The following is a 17,958-nucleotide window of genomic DNA, read 5'->3' on the forward strand; positions in this document are numbered from 1 at the left end:
GGATGGAATGGACACGAAAAAGGATATTTTGGACTATGAAGGAGGAACGACGGGGGAGAGAAAACAGCAGAATTTTGCAGGAGAAACAAATTATTCGTCACAAACACGTGGTTCAATCATCATAACGGGCGAAGGTACACTTGGAAAAGTCCAGGGGATGTGAGGAGATATCCGATAGACTAGATTATGGTAACACAAAGTTTAGGAGTAGTGTGAAAAGCTCGCGCAGCTTCCCAAGAGCGGATGCGGATTCGCACCACAACCTAGTGCTCATGGAATGCAATTTAAGATTCAAAATACTTATAAAATTCAGAAATGCTAGGACATGGAATGTAGAAGCGCTGAAGGGGACTATGAGCAGAGAATATCAGGAACTCCTGGATATCAGTATACGGGAGATTGAAAGTACTACGACTGTAGAGGAAAGATGGGATAATATTAAAACGGGAATAGTCAAAGCGGTTGAGAATTCAATTGATCACGTTGACAGTAGAAGGATAAAGATGCCGTGGATAATGGAGAATATGATAAGGGAAATGGAGGAGAGGAGGAAGTGAAAGAACGTGGACACAGAACAGAGCAAAAGAATGTGTATACAAATTAATAATCGAATACGGAGTGAAACTAAGAGAGCAAGGGAGGCTTGGTGGAAAAGACTGTGAGGAAATATAAAAAATATCAGAAGAAAGGAGAGGTAGGCGCGTTATATGGCAAAGTTAAGTCACTATCGGGCGGCAAAAGAGAGCAAACATGCATAAAATTAAGGCTAAAAATTGAAGTATGCTAACCGAGAGAGAAGAGGTACAGAGTAGATGGAAATAATACGTGGAGGATCTCTATGAAGGAAGGAACAGGCCGGAGAGATTGATTTTAGAGGCTATGAGTGAAGAGGAGGAGTATAATCTTGGGCTGGGGATATTATATTAGGAAATAGAGAAAGCACTTCGTGAGATGAAGGCTAGGTAAGCAGTAGGTGTGGACAATATCCCGTGTGAGCTTCTGAAGAATCTAGGGAAGGAAATTATGAAAAGGTTTTTCGAACTAGTGCGCAGGATCTATGAGGAGGGATGGTGGCCGTAGGATTTCGTGAAGACGGCTTTAATTCCGCTTCCGAAAAAGAAGAAAGCTGTGGAATGCGGAGATTATAGGACTAATAGCCAAATATCGCACGCGGGTAAAGTGGAACTAAGGATATGGAACACACGAATGGAGGCGAGGGCAAACGAATATTTGGGTGAATATTTGGACGAATATTTGTATCAGTTAGGTTTTAGAAAAAGGAAGTCAACTAGTGACGCAATAGTGATAATGAGGTCCCTGGAGGAGAGGAACCTAGTATATGACCAGTACGTGTATGCCTGATTTGTGAATGTTTAAAATGCATTTGATAGAGTGAAATGGGTTAAGTTAATGGATATTCTCAAGAAAATAGGCGTAGATTGGAGGGACAGGTGATTGATTTGTAATCTGTGCATGGCCCAGACTGTGCAAGTTTTGCTAGGGTAGCGGACGGAGAATCTGGATGGGTGAGTATTGGCTGAGGAGTGAGGCAAAGCTGTCCTCTTTCGCCGCTGCTGTTTAACGTGCACGCTGAATAGATGGTAAGGGAAGCGTGGGATGAGTTAGAAGCTGGAATAAAAGTGGGAGGAATGATGTTCAAATCAGTGATATTCGCGGATGATCAGGCGTTGATTAGCCAGTCAGAGAAGGGGCTTCAGGCTCCAGTGGATGCGTTATAGGAGCGTTGCGAGGAGTATGGGATGAGGATTAATCACAATAAGACTAAGGTAATGCGATGTTGTTAAGCATCACGAGCGAGGAATGTGAGACCTAAGATAAAGGTGGGTGGTAAAAAAACTTGAGCAGGCTGAGCAGTTCAACTATTTATGCATTACGTTATAGGAAAACGAATACAATAGTAAGGACATCAAGTGATTTTAAGTATAATAGTAAGAGTTAGTAAGTTGATAGTAAGTAAGAGTTTTAAGAAAAGGTTAGTTAAAAGTTTGATATGGAGTGTAGCTCTCTACGGTGCGGAAACGTGGACACCGAGGAAAGAAGACGAGATAAGATTGGAGGCATTCGAGATGTGGGTATGAAGAAGAATGGAGAGGGTGAAATGGGCGGAGAGGAAAAGGAACGACGAAGTACTGGACATGGTGGGCGAGGAGAGGCAACTTTTAGATGAGATACGGAGGAGACAGAATGTATGGATGGAGCGAATACTTAGTGGGGATGTTGAAAATGGTGTTAGAGGGTAGAATATTAGGGAAACGAGGGAGGGGAAGGAAAAGAATGGGATGTTTCGATAGATTGAAAGGGAGTAGGCCTTACAGTGAATTGAAGAAGACTGCGCTGGAAGGAATAGGAGGCTCCCAAATCTCTTCTTTAGCATTCCATGGAAGCCTACTGTAATCGGTAGAATACTATAATAAAAAAATGTCAGAGTTCAGTTTCCGGTCAAAAAATTTTGAAAAAAATCAGGATGGTAGAACGTAATATTACATAAACTTAAAAATCAAGAAAACGATTTAACGAAAATAAAAACAGGAGATGTGATTAAAAAACTAAATTCTTGTTTCAATTTGTTTGGGTTATTTTCCTTTGTTAAGGCCTAAACTCCTGGAGAATCACATACTTTTGGATGCAATTTAAGTGTTTATTTTTATTTTTCAAAATATCTGGGGGCACTTATCATTATCTTAACCTGCTAGACCCTTTCACCGTAAATCACGAGGAAAACGAATTGTGAATGGAAAAAAAATGCATTTCTTTTTCTTTCCAATGGCTTATGTTTCAACTATACGTGACAATCATCATCGATTAAAACATTCAAAAGAAAAAAGGTCTGCCGGTATTAATAACGAACTTTTCACGTATTTATTATGGTAATGATACAGGGTCCAATCCAGGGCCTCATGGGCCCTGCGGAATAATGAAAGATAGTTTGCATCCTCTTCCCAGATTTACTGAATAAAAACACAAAATTTCATTGGAATCGGTCCAGCCGTTACGGAGGAGTTTGGCAACAAAAAATGCCATACGAGAATTCTATAGATTAGAATATTAGAAGATAAAAAGTAATATTATTCCTGCGAGTAACCAACATCTGCACACTACCCCGGAAGCCGTGTAAATAGGCGTGGGACAGAGGTTTCAGACACCAGCCGTTTACAAAGAAAAGGAGAAAGAGAAAAGGGAAAAGACATGCGCGCACTTAGTCCCACCTAACAATTATTAAAGCCCTTCATCATTGGGGGGAGAATCTAATCCCGATACCTATCCCTACGACAAAGAATTAATCTTAATTTATCGTTCCTGTCTGGCTGAGAAATACCAACGAAGTTATGAGTTTTATATTGGTGGGACGGCAATCCTGCGGGGGTTTGTGGCAAAGGAATACCCCTACTGAATTTGTGGAGTCCCCATGGCCCTTTCTAAGGAAATTAGTTTAAATTAGTTTCTTAAAACAACATTTTAAACACTATATAAGGGTATATTTTACTTAAAATCTAGATGCTTTTGTTATCATTGCACTTGAATGAGCTATTTACGTACTTTTTTCGGACAAATTACCAGTTAAGTTGAGAAGGCCAAACTACGCCAATGCTTGGAAATATAGCGAGTTTTTAAAATGGAGTACTTCTCATTGCACGGAAAGGTATCCATTCTAAATAGCTCAATAAAAACAAGCCCACCACATCGCCTCCGAGTCTCTTGCGGCTCCCAGCCCAGTTGTAAAAGTTATAAAGCGCAATCCCTGTTTGCTCGTAGCAGTTTTTGACGGGTCACGCAGTTTTCCTTCGTATATTTTTCTCATAAGTTCGTGTGCTATTTCTTCCTTGCTGCGGAACCCAATGGCTCACTGTGTGTTCATGGTGTGACCTGATGCGTGCGGAATAGCGATTGCGACTAAGGGAACTGCTTCGAGAACGTGACAATTATGAGGAGGAAAAAAATTGCTATCAAAGGAGGCATTCGAAAGAAGGTTATCATAGGAGAGTTTTGAAAGGGTGTAAAGAAGCAGATGGAATAAAAATCTGATACGGTGGTTACCCTTCTATTGAGGCTGACAAATGAGAGAGAATACGTTGGAGAGAAGCGCCCGTCAAATATCGGAATGTAGGGAATATTCCTATGAAATTGTTACAAAAAATTACGTAGAATATAGAAATAAATATAAATGTGCTACTATAATATAATATCCTTGAATTCCTAGTGATGTTTTAAATTATTTGTGTAATTTATTTGTAATATTACTTCATAATATGATTATTCGTCTAGGTACTACTCAGTATACATCACATATAACTACCATAATAGTAGTGAAGAATTCACGGAGCACCTACCTTCATTTTCAACATGCCATCGCACACGTTATGTTTTCTGACCTAAGACCAAATATGTTCAATTTCATAAATTACATAATGTATTTATTCTACATCCTGGTAATAGTAGAGTTTTAGCCTTATTTCGTCTAACATTTTTTCCTCACTATCACTTTGTTTTTCCTGCGGCACATTTTATGCACATAGAAGTCTCTCATTTAAATCATTTGCGAGTCGTTAACAATATTCACAATATCGTTCAGACCTTAATTAAGTCATTGTCATTCTTTCTCGTTTAAAGTCCTTGGATATTGTACATATTGATGGCTAAGATCTAACAACACGCATCTCAAAAATAGCAACTTTTCAAGAGAGCAAAAAAAAGATTATTTTTTTTACTTCTATGCTGAAATTAAAAACAAAAATTTAATAAAACTGATAAAGAAGCATTGGTTTTTAAAAGAGTTTTTTGCTTGTATTGTATTTTGTTAATGTTACCACTCTTTGCTAAAGATACCCGTCTCAAACCGGCCGAATTTCAGATACCTACGTGTTGATAGAATTAGCCATCGATATATAACAGCCGGTATAATGGCTCATAATTACTTATGGCAGGATAAGTCCTTTATTCCTTCAAATGCATCACCCGTACATACACGTTTTCCGTATTTCTATATCATTGTGATAGCATTACCTTTTGCAATAAGGGATTAAATTGCAGCACATTTAAATGCTCCTGCAGAATTTGCTTCCAACTGCCGCATTTGGTAGTGTTTTAGAGTAAAAAGACTAATCATTATCAACAACTAGTTGCGAATCTTATCACCTTTTTCTCGCACTCAAGCCAAGACTTTCAGAAGACTTCTCTTTTCACTTACTTTTCTCATAACTTCCGCATTGCTCACACGATCGTAAAAATAGGACAGTTTGTAGTAAATGTATAAGAAAAACACAGTGTAGAATATTTATTTTACTACTGGCCAATACTGAAAGCTACCAAACATCGACAAGTTAACTGACATCAACAGCGGACTACTGTCAATTGCCAAATAGGTAAAACAAGTTGAAAAAGAGACATTCTCATTTTTACCTCGTACTAAACTGCTCAGAAAAGGATATTTTCTCTCCATTAACGTCGTAGCCATATTAAGGTTTTAAAGTGATTCACGAATGCAATGGAGATTATTTAAGAGAATCCAAAGATGCATTAAAATCTCAACATTTTCTTCGTTCGGCTGCTGCAACGGTGTTTATTATCCTAAGTATTTCTTTAGATGTAAAATGACATTTTCTGCTCTCTGCCTGAGACGGATAATGTAGCTTTTTGCAAACACTTGTCTTAGACTTATAGGCTCTAGCGAATGTAGCTGAGTAAATGATTCTGCGAACGCATGGAAATGTTTTACCAAGTCATTGCGTATAGCTCAACCAGTACTTTTTTAAATAATTGTATAACTATATAGGTTTTATGGCCATTATTAGGCAACAAGTTGAATTCAAAAATTATTTTTATTTCTTTATATATTAATTTTATTTATTATTTTTATTTATTTATTTCAAGGCAGGGAAGGAATTTTAAAAGGTCCACCAGGGGCATAACTTCCACTTCCAGTAGTAAACTGACCTCCAGGAGCCGTCACGTTACTATCGCTACCAAAATCAGGTATAGCTCGGTCAAATCAGCCCAAAAAATAGACATTGACCATTACATAAATTCCCAACAAGCTAAAAATTTCCAGGAACGTTACGAATACCACTCTTATGAAGTCCTAGAAAGTGTGCAAAAAATTTTACCCATGGTCAAAGGTCACAAAAATGGTTCTTTGCGTTTTTAAGCCATGCGGTTAGTTTTACGTTAAAAATTGCTCAGACTAAAATTCTAGATCAGAAAATTACCTACAAAATTGTAAATGTCTTTTTTCCTCAGTATTTACCATTTCTGAGAAAAAGCCATTCGATAGCTCTATGGAGCTTTCCAATAAGGTTCGGAGAGGGCAACAATTTAGCCTACACATTACGGAGAATACAGCTCTAGCTCAAGGCCATATGAAAAGTAATGTCCCAAATTTAATTTTTTTCATGTTTTTTTTGCCAATTTTTAGTTAGATTTTTGCCAATGCATATACCACGGTTTAAAACCTTGAGCATTCAGCTATTTTTCTAAGCAGTCATCCTGGCATTCGATGGCTTTGCAAATCCGTGAGACGAACTTTTGCACTCCCTCTTCGAACCAGCTCCCTGCCGATTCCCGTAAGAAGGTAAGAGACACTTCTTGTACGTCGCCGTCGTCGTTAGCGAATTTTCACTCTCTTAAATATTTTTTTAGGACCGGAAAGAGATGTCATTCACAGGGAGCGACAACTGGACTGTAATATTGGTGAAAAATCACCTTCCATCAAAATAGCTCGATGAGTGACGCTGTTTTGTGGGCCACATCCTTGTCCCTTGTGGGCATCACGCCTTGTCGCCGTGCAATCAAACGACCTTTGTCTTTTCTTCTGGATAGCCCTTCGAAGTATGCTAAGGGTCTCATAGTTCCTCGCGTGGTAGATTTTTGTATCATTGGACATGAAATCGACCAGCGGGGCACATTTTATGCTTCATCATAATCTTTTCCGCTGATTTTGAGAATTCCACTCCTCGTCATGAGCGTTGAGGCAGCAAGCCGTACATTTTATGCACCAATTCCGTACATTTTTCAGGTCTTAGCACTTGGAAAACACATTCCCTCCAATTGGCGACGAATTTCAATCGCAGCAACCATCATCGCATGCAGAAACTTAATTATAGACCGCAGTTCACACTTGGCGGAATCACCAATCGAGACCCTCAATGCGAATGGGTGCTGCGCGGATAATTATCTTGCTAATGAGGAACTGTTTATGCCACGGCAAGGGGGAAGGACCACTAAACACGACAGGGTGGATAGATTGCGAGTAGTGCTTCATGCTGCGACGCCTAGGCATTGGAGATCTTACTTTTCATGTGCCCCTCGTAGAAAACCTTCCGAGGCGTCATTCCCCTCTGTTGAAATTTACGGACTACACCAGACAAGATGGCATGTACTGCTTAGCACGTTATGCGACTAGGAGCACACCATCTTTTGAGGTTAAGTCAACAAATCTCCACTGAAGGGATGACGCCACGATAGCTTAACTAACTAAAGCACTGGACTGGAAATCAGGGAATCCACATTCGAATCTCGGTTGAGGCGAATGCTTTTCTCTGTGTGAAACTTTCGCACAATTCAGAAAAAGGAAGGATTGAGCTTGAGCTGCCTCCAATCAGATGAAGACAAAGGCAAAATTCCGATTTTTTTGTGAAAAATCCCACAGAAAGTGCCGAAAGCTTACAATAGGGTAATTTTCTTCATCAAAGAGAACGAAAGGCATTGATTGCGATTCGTTACCCACCATTATTGTATTCATAATACACAAATGATTTGGTTATTGGAATCCCAGTTTAGACGAATGGCAATGGTCAATTTTAACCGCATTTGAAAAAGGCCAGATTGGCGCCCATGCGATTCCACTCCACGTGACGTCACAGGGACCTAGTTTCCATACGAGTAGATAGGAGTTTTACATCGTCTGAGGTTACCAATGCATGCATGAGGCACAGAGCTCACGGAAATATCTCTTAATAATCACCTATTAAAACTGCCTATGGTCAGAAAGTTTCCTTCTTTTGATAAGGTATTAATAACCCTTATTTAAGCCAAGCGCTACCTGCTAGCTGGGTACTCTGCTACCTGCGTTCCCCACAATCCTCCAACAAAGCAAAATCAAATCCATTCTCGTCCATTACAGGGTAATCAGCACTAGTCGTACTCTAATCAATGATTTCTAATATTTTTTTTCTGACTGATTCGTTATTATTTGCTTGACTTTCAGATACATGGACACACGATTATAGTGAACAAAAATCCCCGCATACGAAGGTGAACTTAAGAATAATGTCTCCAAAGTCGTTGCTGCATGAAGCACTAGGCGCAATCCGCCTACGCCACCGTGTCCCGTGATTCCTCCTCTGTCTCTCTACACCACCGCGAAGAACTTTCGATTTTCGAATCTTGGCACAACAGCCGTATCCATCGAGCTTCCCCTCACGTCTCCGTCCAAGTTTGAAATTCGGTCAATGATACGAATTTTGACAGTGAAAAAGTTGTCACCTATCGACATTAATCCCCAATTGATTGAAGTTAACTGTGAAAAACGCATGGATGTCAAAAACGTTCGTAAATGTTGCCACGAATTCCTTTCCGGACGCCCAAACGTCCACTCCTAGGTGGGTGCCCAAACAGCTCGCAGATGACTGGGAGAGGTAGCGCGTGGAATGTGCAGAAGTATTTGGGTGTCCTTTCAAACATTAAGGAGATGATTTTTCGGTCTGTGTCCTCAGTTATTTCCAAATGTTGCTCGCCTTGGAAGAATACCGAGAAGGATTGAAGTTCGGGACGGACGACGAGGTGCAAGACGAGGTCAACGGTACCTCCGCAACGCGGACGCAAGCTGGTATGACGACGGAATTGAAAAGTTCAGCGTGCGGTTGGGGAAAGTCATCCAGCGCCAGGCAGACTACTTCGAAGAATAACTGAAGCCATGGCCTTTCCTACGATACTTCCAAAAACTAAAATTAATGTAATATTTATTGACAAAAAAATTGGAGACCTTACTTATAAGTTTACTCTCGAACAATGAATTCTTGTCCATCACAGGATACTGAGTATTAGTTGGGCTATTATCAATGCTTTCTAATGATTTTTTCTAACTAATTGGTTATCAGTTGCTTAATTTCTATGTAAACCGGTAGTATCAGGAACTACGAGTTATGATTCACATTTAATGGCTTAACTTTGGGGAATTTAGCCATGATGACGAGACCGACAGCGATTTGGTCATTTTAACCCTATTTGGAGCATGCTGCTTTATTGAAGTAATTCTCCACCAGTTGAGATATTCCACGGACAAAGGACATTCGCCGGGAAAGCTTACCATCTTATTTCATGGTTCTATTTGGTAGTGAGATATGTGAGTAAATTGGAAGTCCTAGGAATAGTTGGGGAGATACAACTTCCAACCATGTACCAAGTGAAATGTCAAAGGTCCGTCGGGCTGATATCGAGAAAAGCTGGATAAACCACGAAAAAGGTTTTTTTTTCATATTGGAAGTTGCACCGTTCCTGTCGATACTTAAGTACGTGTTTTGACTCAACCCGTTTCTCATAAGTTACCTTTTTAATAATGCACATGGCCTCAAAGTTGAACAAATTTCGCAGAAATTGCCCGTATCGATTGTTCTTCGAAATTCAGCACGTTAAAAGTTATAGCACATCTTCTATAGCAATTCAATAGAAGCAAACATTTCTATTATTATTAAACGGTTACTATTATTATTTTTCATTAACCTATGAAAAACGATTTGCGTCAAAACATACACTGATATGTTGACAAGAACTGTGCAAAGTTCCAACTTTGCAGTACTTGAAAAAAAAAACATTTTTTAGGTTTTGACCAGCTTTTTTCGATATCAGCCCACTGTGTGTCGATGGTAAATTGGCCCTTCATAATGGATATGTGATAATTCAACCATTGACCATGAAAGTAATCTAGAAGCAGCCTGCAGTTAACGCGGGTGAGCCCTAGTTCACACGCCCAAATCGATGGCTATGATAACACCTGAAAAGGGTCATTCTCCCATAATCGCGCAAAATTAAGTCCATGGACAGCCATAAAATAACAAATAATATTAAAACAAAACTAAACTGACATATTATTTTATGTACCCTTTTGCTAACATTGGTAAAAAATTAGTAAAGAAAAAAATTATATTCCCTAAATTTAATGTCCATAGGCCCATATAGATTTTCAAAAAGACTTTATTGTATAAACAACCTCTGCTAAGTTACTTATAATAAAATCTACCATTAAACAAGTTAAAAAAATACAAATATTTTAAAGTAGTCTTTATGGGTTGTTTTTATTTCATAGTACTAGTTTTTATAAAATAAAAGATATTTGCCCTACCCAAATAAGCAATGTCCGTGTACACACAGGATGAAGACAGAATTATTCATAGTACATGGTGGCAGCCCTGAACAACCAGTGTGTAGAGGAGATTGTCTGATAGATTGGGTTTTTTGAGTTTATACTTGGTTTAGTGATGTTTAAATGCTGAAAGATACATTTTAGTTCAGTGTTTTAAAAGAGCCCAGCTCATAAGTCATGTCCGTGGAAAAGTAAAAATTACTAAAAGTAAAATATTTTAATAATTACAATGGAGATATCTTTTACAGCCATAAGATACAAGTTCAATGTAATAAGGACAGCGTTCTAACTTACTGTGTGCCCAAACTATAACTTAATTTAGAGGAAATCGTAATGTCCGTGGACATTATATTCGTGAATTCCGCAGTCTATGGACATGACGGATGGTAGCGAACATGATGATACACTACTATATGACAGTTATGAAGTAACAGAATGTCCAATGACAAATAAAACAAACTTTTTCTCGGTAGTAAACACGCTATTCCTCTTATGCTGTGTCCATGGACATATATATTATGTCCGTAGACAGCAAAAAAGTAAAAAAAAAACAAACTAAATAATACTAATGATCTCTGCCTCTTATGACACTTGACAGTACTCTTACAAACTTTAATTGCACAATTTTGGTTCTTATTTAAGATAAAACATTTTTTTTTTATTTTGCCGGTAGAAATTGTATGTTTTTGGAGATTGTCCTAAAAACGACATCTCACGATACTTATCAACACAGCTGTACTTCAATGGTTCCAATACGTTCAGTGAGGGAATAAATACAAAAACAAAAGAAGTGTCTTCACTCGAAGGAATCTTCACCTCTATATGAGACAAATTAAATGTTGGCTTGCCATTTATCCCTCATAAGTAATAAATAAAAATAGCAAATTGTTATCGTATTCTTCGACGGTGTAGCTATGTCAGCATTTTCCGCTTACCATATATATTAATCCTTCACCAATTAAATTCCGTTGTTGGTGGCGACATAGTTTTTTACAAATAATTTGACTTGAAAATAATGAAGAAACTCGTATTTTTCCCTATTTCGATCCGTATCCGACATCTCGAGGCATTGGTGACAAAAAACCGACACCTTCAACCCTTTCGCAGATGAGCTGATCACGTCAAGAACAATTGCCTAGCGTAGCTCTCCTTCTCGGCGACTCTTCGACCTCGCGCATTGGTCTAAAGTGGTTCGCTGTTGTTTACACTCTTGCGAGCGACTCCTTCCTTGGAGAAGTTGTGGCGTAAGATCAATATTTTTAATCTTCTCTTCTATGTGAGACAAATTAAATTTTGGCTTTTCATCTATCCCTCCAAACTGGTAGACATAAACAAGTAAGATGTAAACATATTCTTTTCCTGCGTAACTAAATCAACGTTTTCCACTTGCTATATATCCATGGTTAAATTATCGAAAACTATTTCTTTTTTAAGTTGATGTGAAATAAGATATAAAGGAATTAATATTCATGCGAACATCGCTCTCACATTAAGTAGACGTTTGGGAGGAGAATTTGAAAAAATCTTCGAACTTCACGTGAATGGGGAGGTTTTTTTCCGCACTCCACCTGCACCTCGGATCGCACAACCCGCGGACATCATTGAAATGATGTACCAAATCAACCATCATTGTCGAATTACCCTAACTTAGTTTAGTGAATATGCTGAGAACGCTCCCCATGCACCTGTTCAAAGTCAGTGCAGCGAGGAACGACCTCTGCATATTCTATGCACGCCCTAAGCACATTCAAAGGGGAAGGAGGGGAAACTGGGTAGGGTCGGTAACTGAATGTGAGGATAGCCAATGGTGTTTATTTGGTGAGAAGAAAGATTTGAGATTACAAATATACGAAGAGACTGTGGGAGCAATGGTTGGAGCAAGAATGAGCGCATTACCCGGAAATTCAAGTCTAATAAATTATATACGTCCTCAAATTCGCGTGGCAAGGCACAATTCGGAGTTCCATTTAAAACCCATACTCTAATAATAAGATGAATAATATCGCGAAGTAACAAAATTAAATGAACGGGGATGAGTTGCAACAGCGATTTCTAAAATTATGAAAACGAAAAAAAAAACAACTCTCCGCCGAAATTCGAACCAGGGACGCTCGCGTCAAATGTCAATGGAACAGCGCCCTCAGCCACTACACCACCGAATAAGGTGATTAGCCAAGGGAAGTAATGGTGAGCGAAATCTTTACATGCGAATACGTCTCGAACCCGGGCCTATGTGGAAGGAAGTCGTGACACTTTTTCTACCTTACCTATATAGTTTCAGAAAATACCATCGGCATACAGGTCACGAACATCAATCGCCCGATGTCTACTTGTTAGTATTCCATTTCCCTCTAGCGTCCAAAATTAACACAGCTTTCCTATTTGGAAGGGTCGCCAATTAATAAGTGATGCATGTAAAGGAAGCTATTAGCTGGAAGACCTCTCGTAATTTCCCAATTACGCGGTAAACTCCGCTTCCATTCCGGAATAGAATTTCACCAGATAGATGACCCCACGACTACGCTGACTTCATTGATTTATTAGAAAAAGCACTCGCCACAGGACTAAAAGGTACTGCATTCAGAAAAAAATGAGGCAAATTAAAAATCAAGTGGCATTATGGTATCATAAAAAGTTAATTGGGACACGATTGATTCCACCGGATCACCTCATCAAGGATGACGGGAGGGCGACGATGGGAGTGATATCATTAAGCCTGCGCGTGTGCTGAGGGAAGAAATAAAATTCAAAAAAGAGATAAAAACGAAGGTAGGAGGAAAAAGAGGAAAAATAACTTTTAGCAAAATTTACAAAGAAAAAATTAAACGAGCGAGGGACGCTACTGCGCATTCGGGAATATATATAACGGGAGGGGAAACGTTTATATACTTTGTCTTCGGCGGACGAGAGTCGCTGCATCGGTGTCTCATCAGGTTCTCTGCCCCGGGGAAGCAAAGTGTCTTCAGAGAGCGCCGCTCTATAGTCCAACGTGCCGGCATCCCACGAGGGACAATTCGCCAAATAGACTCACTCAGACAGATATCTATTCGGGAAGTCTAGTTTCTTATTGGCCGAAGCCGTGTCCGCGTGTAATCGGCTGGCAGAGTGTTGACCGTGACCGCTTTTTAGTTCAGCTACTTCTGCTGTCTGCAAGGAAAGAGATCAAGATGAAGAGCAGATCGGTCGCCGCTTTCTTTTATCTGGCGTCTGTGGTCACTATCACCTCGGGTGCCGTGCTACCGCTACGTAAGTACTCCATAAAGCGCTGTGAAATGCGAATATAACCTGCTATTGACAACCCTAGAAGTAGGCACGGAATAAAACCGTCCCTCTCCTGATGTCATTCGTGTGCACAGAAAAAATCGGAAACAATTAAGTGAGAAATTAATCAAGTATACTTTCTTTCCATTTAAGTTTAGCTTCACATAGCTAGATAGATTAAAAAGTAAACTTTGTTGTATTGTACTTTGTATTTATTTAAAAAAAAACCCAAGCAGTTCCGAACTGTTCAGGTGATTATATAGACAGGTGAACAAATAGATATACATATGTCTGATAAATGACCTGATGATGATAATGATGAATGATAATGGCATAAAGAGGTCGATAATGGTTTGATGGTTTCAAATAAATACTGTGTGGAATACAATAAAGTTAACCTTTTAATCTATGATGTGGGATGCTACAATACGGACCTCCAAACCACTGATCCATTCAAATAGCTAAATAATAGTTAGTTGTGAGCGCAGGCAAAATTAAAACCTGTTCCTCAAAATCTATAGGAATATTTAGATGAAGGACAGTAATTATATTGGCTAAAAAGAAGCATATTTTCACCTTTACCTAGTACTGAAAAAAGCAGGCACAAATAGTAGAATCATTCGAGGGCAGCGAGTTTTTCGGTTGAAAACAGGATCCAGTATTTTAAATCACTTTCAATGCAACCCGACTCCTGCGAATGGCATTCGCAACACAGAAAATTAAATAGCCTACCTAAAGAGTGACCCGAAAACGATTTTTCATGAAGCGTGGAGTTCGTTATTCGATTCAGTAAGATTTATGTAATACAAAATTGTTTATCGTGCATAAGTACTTATAGTTGCAGCAGTACTTTTTTAATCGCAGTCATAAATACATATATAAAAAGGGCGCATCGAAAAAAACTGAGGTAATTTAGTAAGAAAGGAAGTAAATATACATTGTTTAGAGGAAATGCCTTCCATCAACCTAACTCAACTACTTCATTTGAGGATGATGAGCGATGTTGCGTTACGTCATTATATATCCGTTATGACGATGGCATAGTATATGCCAGACGAGTCAATGCTCAATGTCAATGTCAATATTTAATGCTCTAATACTTCTTTTCAGAAACAGATTGGCAGAAAATACAATTTAATTTTTTCCCGAATTCTCACCAGAGTAAAGGTACTATTTTTTCAGACTAAAGAAAGTACTCATAAGAGTAAAGGTATTAATTTCTTCATACTATGGGCAATGGTAAATATAAGGATGTAATAAGCGTATGATTAAAATATACTGAAGTCTTATTACGTCGATAACAAGTTCTCTATACACCAGGCTTCACATCTTGATATTTGTAACTAAGAAAACATTGATGTACTTATTTTTATTTAATTCTGCCCCGAAATTTGAGACTTATGCACTGGTTAATTGTGACAAATACGAAGACATAGGTAGCAATCTTTCACATCTAATTTTGAGCCATCATTGATAAAGAACAATCACATTGGGAAAAACAAATACTTTGGGAACAAGGAAAACTAAGTTATGCGGCCCTCATAATGGCATTCTGTTACTTGTGATCAGTAGATTTTTCATCGCGAAAACGTCAATCCAGCATTATTCATCCAAATAGAATATAAGGCTGGATTTTACTCAACATGTTGACGACTTTATCTCCTTTCTTCATCATTGGTTAAAGACAGCCTACATAAATTAGCACAACCGAAACTCCGAGGTGATAAAAAGCCAGATGATGATCGTTAAAACATAGCGCAACAAAATAAAAGCACGACCTCTTAATTGACAAAAACTCTGAGTCGGCAGATGAACCACTGAGCAGCAACACGATTTCCTACCCTCGGACCTGGAATCTTTTCAATAGCATAATGATAGTAACAACTAATATGCGAATAATAATGATAATCATTTATGATAATTCCAATTATACTTTGATAACAATAATTTACATGACATTACAATTAGGTGCTGTAAATGGAAAATAAATTGAAAAATGTTTTTGTTAACTATAGCATAATGTTAAACAAAAGTTTATTAAAAAAATATGGCTTATTAATTTTTCCTTCGGACGATAGGATATAATGTTAAAATTGTTACCTGATTTGTTTTTATGTGAGAAATAAGTAGCATAATTATGTTCGGCTTTTACCCAATTGTCTACTAAATCATATTTTCGGTTTTTAATTATCTCCGGGATAACTTTAGTCTACAGGTAAAGCAATGGTCTCAAATTAAAGGTAATTAATTTTTGAAATATTTATTTATTATTAAATCTGCCATTAATTTTGTAACAACTAATTACAAAAATAACACTAAGTTTGGGAGAAGAAAGCAAATATCTAAAAAATAATAATATTTTCGCAGTTTGTCGCCCCCCCCCCCCCTCCCCACACAGGTCTTTCTGAGAATCGAATCTGGATTTTTTCGTAGTGAAGAGTATACTTTAATGTTCCTAGCAACACATCAAAAATTACAAATTTATGAAGTTATTTACCAGTCCCATTCATGAATTGGCATGAGAAAAAATTCCCCTGAATCGGAAATCGAACCACGGGCCTTCGGCTTTCAGGGCCACTGCGCGAACTGCTACGGCATTCTGGTTCCTGAAGTCCCGCAGCAGTTGCACCGTGCCTCAAGGTACTAGATATTGGGTCCTCGCGGTCTTTCAAGGATGGCAACGCTGAAGATGATAGTGGAGGGAGGACTTCCAGAAAGGCACAACCGGTTGAGAGCCTCAAACCTTCGCTTAATTCATGATTTTATGCATCAGATTCCCATTATTTTAAGTACATTTGTCTGGACAAACAGCTTTTCGAACGCTTACGAGAATGGTTTTAGCATGAAATTCAATGACTTCATTGCAACCTTTTTTCCTGTGGCTGGGGGCAGATCAATTCTTGCTAAAAATCTTTGTTATACATTTAATATTTTCATTCAATGCAACACAGCAAGGTACGCAAAAATAGACCTTGTGGATTTGTGAAAGAAGGAAGAAATAAGTCAAGGTCATGAGGATAGAACAATTAATATTCGAAACATTGGCCACTGAAAATATATTTTTTATACAAAACACGGACATAAACTCAAGACTTTGTAAGGGATTATGAATAAATTTCAATTTCACAAAACGTATATTATCGGAGTTCACAAAATGAAATATTTGATGCATAGAATTTGAGACGGTCACATTAATATTGATCAAAACTATACCCTTATATGGTGAGGTAACTGCTTTTGAATCTTGTAATTGTCATCACCAACCTTCTGCTTAATTGTTCTGTTTTTTCTAATCTTTTCACCGAAAAAATGCAGCATTTCTAGCCACAAAATTGAAATCGCATAAAAATACTCGTCTTATCAGAAAAGTACAGTATTTGATTAATATTTATTCAATAGAAATACGAATTAGCTCTAACCGGGATAAATTTTTTCCTGTCATCAAGCATTGACATTTCGCAACGATGAATTTTTTTTCATGGGGAATTCTACACTTGGGTAAACCAAAATTGCGGCATTGAAATGAATATCATTGATCATTTATTATCTATTTGAATCTGAAAAAGTATTGATGTCTATATTCGATACCTACACAGAAAATCGTCTTTTCGATTTATCTTGCGATCCAATCAATTAAACATTGATTAAACTTGTTTTCCTTTAGATTTCCGTGTAAAAGTGACACATCCGACCACACATCAAAAAATAAATATCATGTACAAAAAAAACTTCCCTAAATGCCCTTCGATACTGTTCAACCTCGTCAAAAAAATAGTCCTTCAAGGAAAAAAAAATAAAAACTCAGTCAAGGATGGTTTCGAATGCGTTATTATTTGATACTTTTTTAAGCATAAGAACCGGTTTATTTCTTTATAATTCTGCCTTCATTGCGTTCCTATCGAATTTTCATAGGAGTGTAAGCCAAAGTTTGTTATAATTTGTGAATAATCGGAACTCATTCAGGCGATGCGCATATTTATCGATGATATGCTGGGACCCTATATCGTCTGAGCGAGATATCCGAACCGAGTGCCTTAATTAATCAGTCTTCATTGGATGTGTGCGACCCATCCTTGAATATTGCTCTCCCATTTGGTCAACTGCTTCTCCCACCACACTAAAATTAATCAACCGTCCACTCAAATTCTTCTCAGCGATAGTTCGACATCGCATACCTCACCTCAGATTCTCTTCACGAGGCGAAATACTTCATTCACTTGGATTGTTACACCCTAACCACCGCAGATTGACAATAGACATCAAATTTCTTTCCCGCATCATGAATGGGTCCTTCAGATCCAGTGATCTCCTAACATTCTTTT

At 38.2% G+C, this 17,958-nt stretch overlaps 1 protein-coding gene across 2 annotated transcripts in view; it reads left to right on the forward strand.

Moving 5' to 3' along the window:
* Positions 1-13,260: 13,260 nt before the first annotated feature.
* The window catches only part of LOC124161505 (protein takeout-like), a 29,316-nt gene continuing 24,618 nt past the window's right edge, over positions 13,261-17,958 (forward strand). For both annotated transcript variants that reach the window (XM_046537842.1, XM_046537843.1), the window contains exon 1: positions 13,261-13,621. In XM_046537842.1, the coding sequence (XP_046393798.1) occupies positions 13,543-13,621 (79 nt within the window). In that variant the 5' untranslated portion in view covers positions 13,261-13,542. The remainder of the gene's footprint in view (positions 13,622-17,958) is intronic.

This window comes from Ischnura elegans, chromosome 6 (genome assembly GCF_921293095.1).
Source record: "Ischnura elegans chromosome 6, ioIscEleg1.1, whole genome shotgun sequence".
In the NCBI taxonomy this organism is placed as follows: Eukaryota; Metazoa; Arthropoda; class Insecta; order Odonata; family Coenagrionidae; genus Ischnura; species Ischnura elegans.